This window comes from Tachypleus tridentatus, chromosome 6, assembly GCF_004210375.1.
Source record: "Tachypleus tridentatus isolate NWPU-2018 chromosome 6, ASM421037v1, whole genome shotgun sequence".
NCBI classification, from domain to species: domain Eukaryota; kingdom Metazoa; phylum Arthropoda; class Merostomata; order Xiphosura; family Limulidae; genus Tachypleus; species Tachypleus tridentatus.
In genome coordinates, this window is record NC_134830.1 from 93,651,001 (window position 1) to 93,663,606 (window position 12,606).

Consider the following 12,606-nt stretch of genomic DNA (forward strand, 5'->3'; position numbering starts at 1 on the left):
AGAAAATAAGTGTAACTTCGTTTCACAACAAAGAAATAGAACGAAAAAATCACCAAGCTGGTATTTTTTATTTTGAAGAAGCTGAAATACCCGTGAACTGACAGAGAATGCTTAAATTTAATTAAAACAGTGCAAATTTAACAGCAATGACATAACATAACGTTCTGGGAAAAACTCGACTATTAATCCGAAGGTCGCAGGTTCGAATCCCCGTCGCATCAAACATGCTCTCCTTTCAGCCGTGGGAACGTTATAATGTTACAGTCAATCCCACTATTCGTTGGTAAAAAGAGTAGCCCAAGAGTTGGCGGTGGGTGGTGATGACTAGCTGCCTTCTCTTTAGTCTTACACTGCTAAATTAGGGACGGCTAGCGCAGATAACCCTCATGTAGCTTTGCGCTTAATTCAAAAAACAAACAAAGAAACAATTACTTTTCTTAGTTTCAATCAGAAAAGCGTCTATATCAAGAGTTTTTTTAACTATGAATCTACAATTCTTTGAAATATTTTTCTTTAAAATGGCCAATTCTTTTTAGTAGCATATGTTGTATACTAACTACATCATCTTTATCTTTACATGAATGTGCTTCTTCCCCACGAAAAAAAGTACATTCTGCTGATATTCCATGGTACATTACCTGGTTCATTAAGCAAAGTCAGAAGTATCTTCTGCTTAAACTCTTGAAACTACTAACTCCATTAGAGGTTCGCTTTCATATTTATGTGGCCCATAACTGTGAAATAACACCCCATCAAGTACTCAAAAATTTGTTAAACCAGTGCCAAATGTTATCAACATCAGTACTACATTTACTAACTTTTTCTGTTTTGCTTCCCCTTGATGTTTAAAAAGTATCATATAAATTATGTCTTAGTCATTCAGTTGCCGTCTTATGCAGAAATATTATTGTTGTTTCTCCTTATTTCAAAGATTGTTTAGATCCACGAATAAAATTTGGGAAGCAAACATTCTTATAATAGACATGCTTACACTGATACGTAAGATAATCGATTGGCATTTTCTTGTTACCAACTGAATCTCTGTAGCATAATAAAGTTTTCGTCATACAAAGCTGTTATTTCATTGCCCACCATACTTTCTATATTTTTAAAGTTTGTCAGTCTTTTCAATGATGCAAGGAGTATTTGAATAATATGCTTCCTGCCATACAACCAACGATAACAATTTTTGACAAACACTAAACTCCCACAAGCCCCACCTTTTTTGTACAGTATATATATACAGATACATATTCCTGATTCCTACACTCGAGAATCTTCTACATCTTTAGTAAACAGGCTGGAATTTCGCAATATAGATTTAACTGTGTAAGTTATATATCTTTCTAAACATAACTGCAACTTACACTAATTTCGATATTAAAATAAATATATATTTGTACATACGTCGGATTGCCCTCTTTTTAAAAATTAAAAATTGGCGTTAGAGAATTTGTGATTAAAATAATAAATAAATATATATACACACATAGTTAATGAACAATACATTAAGTATAATACATTGTCAAAGAAGTATACAATTTCAATAATCCTGAAAGTATATAACATAATCAATAGAAATAATCTTATGATTATAAAATTACATAGCACTTGAAAGTACATCAGCGCAAATGTTAACTTTTTCAAAAGACTCAACACAATCAACATTTACACAACTCATGGGTTCGTTGAAAGCTGAGATAGGTTTCAAAAAAGCAACAAGAATTTTGTGGTTAGGTTTTCAGACAAACTCTCAGGTATGACGAGTTTTGCAAACTGAAAAACATCTTGTCTAATTTTTGGCCAAAAGAAATGTCTCACAATTTTGTCACATGTCTTGATGACACCAAAATGGCCTCCTATTGGGAACTTCCTATATCGCAGAATTACATTATTTTGGAATAATAATTTTATAAAGTACAGCCCAGTACTCTAAAACTGGCGAACCTGGTGGTCTCCATTACCTCGTAACCACATCGTGTTTGGAAAAATAACCATTTAAAACGTTCTCCAGTTCATCTTTCGGAAACGAATAGTTAAATAGTGTAGAGATCTGCGTATCCTTTTCTTTCTCAGCAAACAGAGTTTAACCAGGTGGACCAGATCCCTCACATTCATCAGGAGAACAATCATCCACAAGATTCCCATTGGACCCAAAAATATCTGAGACAAATCTATAACATCATACTCTAAATACATTTATTGTAGAATTAATTTCTTAGCCTGAGCTCGAGTCACAACACACAGAAAGAACTTACATCTGGGCTCTTCTCAACAATAACATCCCTATATGAAACAATGATCGGCTCTCTAACCATTTTAGGTTTGGCAACAATTTTTCCCCAGCAAAATCGTTTCTAAACAATAATTACACAACCTTGATTGACAGAGTAAGTCTTACTCCAACTAATATGATCTTGAAACTAGATCTGTTGCTAAATAAATGTTATGCGCAGAATCATTAACAAAACCACCCTCAAAATCCGAACAACAACAAACCCATCTGTGACAGAATTCGATTCTAAAGACAATATACCATTTAACAACAATGATTGAGCCGCCATAGCATCACGTAAAATACATGTGGGTGTGGGAGTAATAGTATCATTTGTAAATGACACAGAACCAACAGACAGAAAAGGTCTAAATTCCTCCCACAATACATCGGCCTTCATATAAGTGGCAAAATCAACAACATCAGGTGATCAGGTAAAAGTATTTCTATATGTGGAAACGAATATATTGGGTGTTGCCTCTTTTTCTTTTTTCTTTTTCAAACACCAACAATCGGACATAACATGGCCAGGTTTGTATTTTAGAGAAATGGCAGATGGTTTTGATGAAGTTTTATCTTCACTGTCAGAAGATTTCGAACTAGAGGAGTTGGAATTTATAGAATAATCCTCAACTTTAACGAATTGAAAAGCGACAGGTTTTTGTTGAAATGGTAGAAAAGTCTTTTTTTATGAAAAGTGGTTTTATGTGTTAAAGTGTGATGATTGGAAAAGAGCAGCAGCAGCAACATTCTATGGTGTTTCAAGTTTCTTTTCATTCAAGTAAGTTTTTGAGGTCGTTACTTGCACGACATTTGAATTCCTCAATTAGACATAATTGTCTTAGTTTGTCGAAACTGTTGCCAATATGAATATAATTACACCATCGATAAAAATGAATCTTATTTGCGTGAGTAAATTCCATACAAGTTTGATTATCTTACTTGCGATAATTTCAAAGCTTTTGGCTATCAGCCTTTGGTACTGACTTGTGTACCTTAAGACTAGTTGCTTTAAACTTATCACAATTCGTATAATTTTTTAGAAAGAGAAAGACATAAGGAAAATACTTTGCAAAAATAATGTCAATTTTTTGATGAGCCATTCCATGGTTTTGATAACCTACTCAAAATTTTGTAAATATTTATCAACTTCATTTTTATTGAATGGTGGTACTTTAACATATCAATTAAGTTCAAAGTTGTTATTTTGCCTTGTTTGATCGGAGTTAAGTCTAATTTCCATTTCTTTCAGCCTAACTTCATTATCGACTTCGATACGAGCTTATTCAATCTAGATTTATTTGAGTTTTAACTGGATTTCTAACTTATCTTTATTACTCAACCCCAAATGGCTAGTGAAGACATCAGAATTTTCCCATAATGCTTCCTCAGGCAACAAACAAATCATCATCCACTAGTATTTCTATAATATGCTATTTTAATTCATTTTTTATCACTGACTTCTTAACCTCTAGTTCTAAAACTTTGGCAATTTCGAGCAATTAACTTTTTCTTATATCTTTCTAATTGTTCGAGGAAGGGTGATTCAAGAAAATCTTGGTAATCAGACACGATCAAATCTTGTTGGCACTAATAAAAATAAATCGAATTATAATTTGAATTTAGGTCGAATTTTGTCTCTGATTCAGATCCTGAACGTGTCCCCAATTTATCATTTCACGTACTACTGTGTTAAAAGTCTTAAACGTAAAAATTAAAATAGATATATAAGAATAAATTCATCACCTAATCTATGATGAATAAATTAAATGGGTAAGGATAAGTCAATAAATATAATTCAATCAAAGCATGCCTTAAAGACTAGAATGCCTATTTATAGTCATCTGTTTACTTGCAGTTCATGTTAGCATTTGTTCTCAAATTGGAAGTAGAATGTGACCATTGGAATTTTTAGAGGATCAAAAGCCATTTTGTTAATACTTACTAAATGACCAAAATCTACATTTCTATGTACATTAACAAATGTTTTCCTTCGATGCACTAAAATACTATTATCAGCCTCTTGTAACCCTGTTATTGTAAGCTCCATCATTACCTCAAAACTTGCAAGTACATTACACATACTAAACACTATGTTTCAAATTCGTAGAACTTTTCGAAGTTGATAGTAGTCTTGGGTCTACTTCCTTCATTGATTTCGACTTTCTAGTAGCAGGAAGCTAAGTTTAATTCATTGAACAAATTGATTAATTCTAGAGAATTCACACATTCATTCATCTATGGCAAATGAGAAGAACTGTTGCATGTAACTGTGTCCATCTTATCATTCAATAATTTTTCGTGATAGTAACTAGCATAGATCATGAAATATTCCTTAAAGATTACATTATTCCAATCTTCAACATACACTTGATTTTGGCTATGATATTTTTCTATGGTATACCATGATGGCCTGTGTTTATGTCATGGAATATTGTTGTTATTGTAATAATCAAGTAATTATCTGGTCATACAAATGTATAGGCAATCTTTATGAGTAATTCGGTTAGGTATTATCACTGTTTCGGAATCATATTACCAGAACATTCATTAATCATTGATCATTGATACTTGGAAAATTATGCATTAACTTCCAGATATGCGAGTATATCACGTTTTCTACCTGCTTTTAGTAATGAAAGAATTTTTTTTTGTTTGTCCTGTTTCTATGCTGACTTAATATAAGCATCAGAAAACCGTTGAAAAATGCCTTGTTTCAGTATCTTTGTTTTTGTTCTCTATAATGAGTAATATCTAGTCTGTCGAAAAGGATTTGTGGTCTGTTTTGCTTAAATACTGAAGGTTCAATGGTTGTAACATCCTTTGTTGACTAAGTAGAGGATGCTTGTTTGTTTGTAAGGGAAAATAACAGTTGTGTGTGGTGAATTCTTGTAAACGAAAGAGTACACGATTTCTTTTAAAATTAAAGCATTTATTCTTTATCAGCTGTACCAGAACATCTTAGTGTTTAACTTCGAATGATTCTGTACTGAGAAAAAAGGAAGCTGTCAAATTATTAACTAAACCAGTAAAGGCAATCGTCTTATTATCTACACACGTATGAATGCTGTTTGTTTGTTCAATATTGGAATAATGATTGTGTCATTCTTCTCATACTTATTCATTCTGTTTCTTTGCTCAACAAAGAACCAAAACGTAGTCAAGGTGTCAAAGTTAGATTGTTCAAAAAGTTTTAGTCAACCCTTCTGTTCTTGTGAATAAATCGTTGCTCTTGAAAACTCCACACTATGTCTTCCAACTAGTGAGGAATTATTACTACAAAAGTCAGTGGAAAAAACATTGCAGATGACTTGTGTAACAGCACACCCCGTAATGAAAGAGGATTTTCGTGTATACAAGTTAGTTCCATGATATACGGCCCGGCATGGCCAGGTGAGTTAAGGCGTTCGACTCATAACCTGAAGGTCACGGGTTCGAATCCCTGTCGCACCAAACATGCTCATCCTTCAGCTGTGGGGTGTTATAATGTGACGGTTAATCCCACTGTTCGTTGGTCAAATAGTAGCCTAAGAATTGGCGGTGGGTAGTGATGATTAGCTGTCTTCCCTCTAGTCTTACACTGCTAAATTAGGGTCGGCTAGCGCAGATGGTCCTCGAGTAGCTTTGCTCGAAATTCAAAAACAAACAAATCCGTGATATACCCTCTTAACTGTAGCATGCCTCAGACAACTGGATAATTAAATGGATATCCATGCGATTGTACGAAAGACATACCAATCATGTGGCTTTTGAATCTTTGGGTGATCGGAGTGTTGAAATGGAAACTGTCGCCCTTGTACACGAAAAGGAAATTAAGCTTCTTGGGAGGGATTGTAGTGATATGTTTTGAACATAACATCCTTATGGAAAAGTCTTCATAATAAAACGTATGCTGCAGAGCTATTCTGAAGATATGCAGTCATCATATGGAGGATGATTGAATGAGTCGATGTACTTTGCAATAACGTATGATAGGAGTTATGTCAATGTAACTGGATGTGTAACAAATGAGAGTTAAAACAAGTTTCTGAAAAAAAATCTACATCTTATACTTAAATACTCATTAATTACACTTACAAGTTATAAACAAATTTTAAATAAACATTTCAATATATGATACGCAACATTAATTGATTATAGTCTTTATTGCTAATAAATGTGTTTACAAATTGTGACATTATCAGAAGAAGGGCTTCTTTGAACGATATGCATGTACAGCAAATCTTTATATGATGAGAATCTTTGGAATACACCAAAGACAGTCAGTCTCTCTCCTCTGAATTCAGTAACATTTCTCTGGTACTTTCACGAAGGTAAAGGTGTTTCAGTATAACACATATTTATTTATTTTCGTTGTTTTGAGTTTATTCTGTAACTACAAAGCTCTGAGGTAATTTGAAACAAACCTAAATAAAATCCTGCTTAGTTGAAAGTTATCAAAATGGCTGTTGCGCTAATAGTAATTTTTAGTCCAAATTGTTCTTACCCTCACCGGTTGTTAACGGTAAGCTTATGAGCTTACAAGGTGAATGTCTGGGATTCAGTTCCTTGCGATTAACAGAATGTATATAAAGATACGTCGTTACAGGGGATAAACCAGCACCCCTACATTTACACATTTCACTTATACATCAACTATAAATTATATTATTATATTGAGTTTCTGGGAGGTTGCTCCAAGACCACTTAGACTGAGTTATCTCTCGCAGCAGGGGACTGATAAAATCAGCTCCTTTTACTTTAACTTTCTCAATATAAAATCTGCAAGTCGAGCCAAACACTTCCATTTTAAAATTCTTTTCTACACCAGTATTATATTAGGTTATCCAGAAATAAATGTCATTTTTGAACTGCGAAGTTTGGAAAAGTATAAACCAGTGTTGTAAAACATGATATAATAAAAGAAAGCACCAACTGCTTCAACACACTTTTGCCAACGTGGAACGATGCTGTTTATGCCCCTGCTGTAGAAATTAGAGTTTATATGGTCAATAAACTGTCTGAAAGCTTCTTCTGCAGCTGCCTGGTTTTGAAAGCATTTATTGTTCAAAACGTTGTCAAAGTGCTTGAAAAAATGAAAATCTATCGGGGAAAGATCTGGGGAATAACGTGGATTAGGCAAAACCTTGATTCTCAATTCGTTCAATTTTTGGCGCGTAATCCTTGACAGGTCTCATAACGCTGATTTGTTAATCTTCAATCAGCTCATGCAGAACTCACTTATCCAATTTTTTCGTCTTTCCAATTGAACATAGGTGGTTGGTAGTGCTTTATTTGTTTGTGCTTAGCTTTTCTACAAGCTCACGTACTGTTGTGGAAAGGTCTTTCTCAACTGCTTCCCATAATGTGTTTTCATCTCAGGATGGCTTCCTTCCACTTACCTTCGTAGTCTTCAAGATTTTTATCTCCATGTCGAAACCTTTGGAACCAACGCTGAGCTATACGTTCAGTAACATAATGCCTGGTTGATGTTCCGTGTAGCTTCGGTAGCTTTTTGTCCAAGTTTGAAGTTGTAGAGAAAAAATCAAACGAAAGTCCTTCTTGTCCATGCTGCCTTGGGGTTACAAAACTTACTCTGAGTAGAGTTGCAACAGTAGACAATTAAGATCCCTTGTAAGCAACAAACGTTGGATTAAACCAACCAACCAACGATAAGTTACTAAATATTCAGCTTCTAAAAGTCATTGTGAGAATTCTGACATTTATTTCTGGACAACCTAATAGTTCATTGTACAGTTTTGCAAAAATAAAACGAGAATTTAAGCGTTCATATGTTAATGTTCCTATACATAATAAATTGTGGGTAGTGAAGTGTTGTTTATAAATTAAGAGCAGAAAGATATATCAATTTATAAAATTAAACTGATGAAAAACAATACTTGTCACTACACGCTTTAATATTTGACGCGGTATAATTTGTTTATTACTATTATTCAAAAAATCTCCTCTTCTAGTGTCTTTTAAAATGAGGTGTGGCGCAGTAACGGAAATGTGAAGTAATTATTACGAACTTTACTAACGTAAGTAGGTGAGGAAAGAAAGTGAAATTAACACTGTATGTTTTTTAACATTTGTTTATTTCATGTAACTTTAAAATATACCAGATCTAGAAATGCTATAAGAATATCACTTGAAAGATTATGATTACTTAATCAAATTATAGGGTATCTTTATAAACTAGTATTGATATTATTGTGACTTGCACCACGCAAATCATTATGGCAGTTAAACTTATCTAAAAAAGTATATTGACTTTGGAAAAGTGTTAGAATTAGATGAAACTTTGAAAACTTGAGGAATTAATGCTAATAACTGACTAACTCATATGGAAGAGTTATTTGTGAAACTATGCTTTATGTGATGTGTGGAAGAGTGATTGAAACGGGCATAATGGTGTTTTTTTCAATGTTTTACTTGTTATTATTGAATATGTTGGTTAAATTGTAAATTTATTTCTTGTAGAAATGTTCTTAGTTTCATTTTGTGGAAATTTGTTAGATTATTTAGGGGAATATTAGTGATAAGGTAAAGCCTGTATTACTGGTCTATATTGAAACAATGAAAATCTGCCTCATTTTGATTGTGGTTTTGCTTTAAAAGATTTTTTGACTCTTCTATTTTTTTTTGCTGTGGTTTTATTCAAAGTTATATTGCTTTAAAAAACATTTTAGTGGATCAGGAAGACACATTTTCTCTTGACAAATACCTAAGTTTCAGTTTAATATTACTTAAGACATGAAAAATAGACTAGAACACTTGGTAGTGGTATTAAAAGTTAGTTTAGGTTCAGTTTTTATATATGGCACACATTTTTTACACTTATTTTTACTCGTGAAGATGAGGGTAAGGGTATAAATTTGGTGTATCATGATATTCATAAAGCATTTGACAAAGTGTCATATAAAAGGCTTGTAAAGAAACTTATTTCTGTAGGTGTAAGAGATGACTTAGCAATTTGGATAGAAGAGTGGCTAGATGAAAGAAAGCAGAGGGTTGTTATAGACTGGATTAATGTCACGAGTGGGGTACCTTAGGGCTCAGTTTTAGGACCTTTACTCTTTTTGGTTTACATCAATGATGCAGATAAAGAAATTGTCATTAAATTACTTAAATTTGCAGATGATGTTAAGGCCTTGGGTGTTGCTAGCTGTGAAGAGGATGCTGCTAATTTACAGAGAGATTTAGATCATTTAATGAGTTGAGCAAGTGAATGTCAAATGGGTGTTAATTATAATAAATGCAAGATAATACATGTGGGTCATCATAATTTGGATGGGAATAACCTCAACAGTATTATGAAGAAAAGGACCTTGGTTTAATAGTCGGTCAGTCTCTAAAGCCATCCATCCAGTGTGCTGTTACTAGTGGTAAGGCAATTAGGATTTTAGGTTGTGTCTACAGAAATATTGAATACAAATTTAAAGAGGTTATAATTTCATTGCACTGGTTAGTCCACATTTGGAATATTGTGTTCAGGAAGGAGATTGAATTGTTGGAAATAATTCAAAAAAGGATTACTGTATAGGTGCTTGGGATGGTGGGATTGTTAATATGAGGAGAGGCTGAAATCTCTCAACTTGTTTTTCTCTTCAAAGAAGAGAGTGATCTTATTGTGGTGCTTAAGGTTTCAAAGAGATGTGATAGTGTTGATGCATCATACTTTTCATATTTAATAATGAGAATAGTGGGACTAGGGCACACAAGTATAAATTTTGACAGGGTAGGAATCATCTTTGGCATAGACAGTTTTGTTTTACTAACAGGGTCGTTGGCCTTTGAAGTGGGTTGCCTTCAAATTTTGTGAAGTAAATTTAAGTGAGTTTAAGAGAAAGCTTGATAAGTATATAAATGATGAGTGCTGGCTTTCAGACTTTATTTTTAGTTTAGAGAGTGGAATAACTTAGACCAATAAGTTCATTGTAATCCCAAATTGTTATGTTAATTATAAATTTGGATATAAGTGCATGTTACATTTATTTTCACTTAAATTTGGTGTCAACATACATAAATCAAATTTTTATAGTTTGTAATATTAATAATTAATATCAGAATTGCTTTATTTAGATGTTGGACATTTGATTTAAGTAAGGGTAAATGATGTGGCTCTCTGATATCTGGTCAGTAATCAAAGGTAGCAAAGGCATGAAGTTTACTGTATTTTAGTGGTATTATAAATGCTTTAATATATATATTGACATTCACTTTGATCATTCTCAACTGTAAAAAAGCCTTGATCTTACTCTATTACAGAGAAATGTGAAATGAAATGTTATATTTTTTTATTCCAGTATACTTAAAAAATCAGTTTTAGGTCAGAACAGTTTTAAAATTATGTTCTTGTTTTTATTTAAACAAAAAAAATATTGTGATAACTTATAGAAACTTATAAAAAGAAATGTCTGTATCAAAAGAAAATAGATTGAAACCAGGACTAAGAGATCAACTTGTATTTGCAAGATTCAAACTGAGATCTAGGACTAGTACTAAAGATTTCATTATGTAATTAAATTTGATCTATTACTGAATATGGATGTGAAGAGTAATGAAATTTTGGTTAAAAATATAAAAAAATTTTTGTATGGATGCAACAAGAATTACCCATTGTGAACTGGGCAACAAAGTGAATTTGCAAGTGATAAAAGTGGCTGCAAGTAAAAGACTAGGTTTGCTCATAAAGAGTATGAATAACATACTAAAGTTAAAGAAAACCATTAGAAGTTCAAGAAGTTTAAATTGACTGATATGACAGAAGAAACAGAATTACAGAAAAGTCAATGAAATACATTAGAAAAATGAAGAGCATGTTAAATAATGTTGGATGAAAATGTCAAAATTAACAGGATTTATTTAATACTTTATAGCTCAGCAACATGTTAGGATGAGAGTGTGACCTATGAATTTAAAGGATGGTAAAGTGAGGGTCTAATGTTATGATTATGATACAGCTTGGTTGCTGAATTTTAATTCAGTTTTTTTTCAGTGAAAATTTGAGTAATATTCCTTATCCTGAACAGTTTCTTGATGAAAATGTGAACAAATAAGATAGCTTTTGCACCAGATATTTCCTGAAGAGTTTTGAAGAAGGTTGAGTGGATGTGTGCCAGATTTTTTTTTTTTTAAGTTGTTGAACAGTGGGAAGGTGCAAGAAGATTGGAAATTGGTTTGTTACTCCTGATTTCAAGGGTGATTTTCCTGTTGTTGTAGGCCTATTGTTGTGTTCCAAATAATTGTACCTGTATGTACTTGTACAATTATAAATTTTGGAGAAATTTTCTACTATGCGTGATGCTTATTTGGATTTGCATGGTTATTTTTTTTGGCCTTTGAAAAATCCAAATTAAAATAATTGGAGTGACTTTTTGAAATTATTAAGCTAATGGTATTCAATTCTATGTTTAATTCTATTTGACTGGCTAAGCTGACACATCTTGTCTGAGTGTTATTGCTTCACTTTCAGTTCATGCTATGTAAATGAAACTCAAGGTCTAGTATACTTATTGCACATTGTGTGCATTTGGTAACCGTCACAGTCAATTCATTTTCTCAGTGGTATTTGCCTACTTGTTAGTATCTTTTATATGCAATACATATTCATTGTGCCAATGTTTACCGAACAACAGGTGAGCTGATTGAGGTGGGTACGTAAGAGTCAATTATGACCAACCCTATATGCTTAATGAATATTTAAATTTTTGGCATTAAACTGAGGACTACCAATTATTAGCTAGCCAGTCAGTTTGTTTTTGTGCTTTGCAAGTCAGTTGAACTTGGATCACATTTTTGGTGTATGATACTTTTTCAATTTTGCTGATCTCGGTTTAGAGAATGTGATGACTGCAGAAAATGTAAAGCTGAAGCAGTAAGACAAGCATCATTAATTGGTTCATTGATGTAAGAGGACTTCTTAGAGGTTGTTTCTTTATAAAGACATTGAAGTTGAAGTGCACAAAACTGTATCTACAATGACTAGACCACCCCAAAAAGAATCAAATGATGGAAAGGACAAGTTGCAGTTTTCCTCAAGATGGATCCAAGGGTAGATGAGGGAATATCATGTGAGCTTGCAAAACTCCAACAAAAGATTTGTTCTCCCACAGAATGACCAGGTTGATTAATATTTACAGTCTGTCACTTTTTTCTGACAAACTTTGATAAGGAGTCCATAATCTTAAATGAAATTCAAATACATCTACATGAGAATGAGTTTTAAAATCTGGAAACCTTAATACTCAGTGGTCAGACAATGCATATCAGAGAGAATTACATTGCCTTCATATAGATCTCTCCTGAACCATTACATACCATGCTAACACCTGAATTTGTCTTCAAAT

The 12,606-nt window shown here is 32.9% G+C and overlaps 1 protein-coding gene across 4 annotated transcripts in view; it reads left to right on the forward strand.

Moving 5' to 3' along the window:
* The first annotated feature begins 8,222 nt into the window (after positions 1 to 8,222).
* The window catches only part of Cont (Contactin), a 106,797-nt gene continuing 102,413 nt past the window's right edge, over positions 8,223 to 12,606 (forward strand). Inside the window, exon 1 of one of the 4 annotated variants that reach the window (XM_076506236.1) lies at positions 8,223 to 8,295. Coding sequence is in view for 1 of the 4 variants with exons in the window: in XM_076506234.1 (XP_076362349.1) it covers positions 8,624 to 8,668 (45 nt within the window). In the remaining 3 variants the exon portion in view is untranslated. Of the gene's footprint in view, positions 8,331 to 8,558; positions 8,669 to 12,606 lie in introns of those variants that run through there. The other 3 variants (XM_076506235.1, XM_076506238.1, XM_076506234.1) reach the window with 3 other exon arrangements.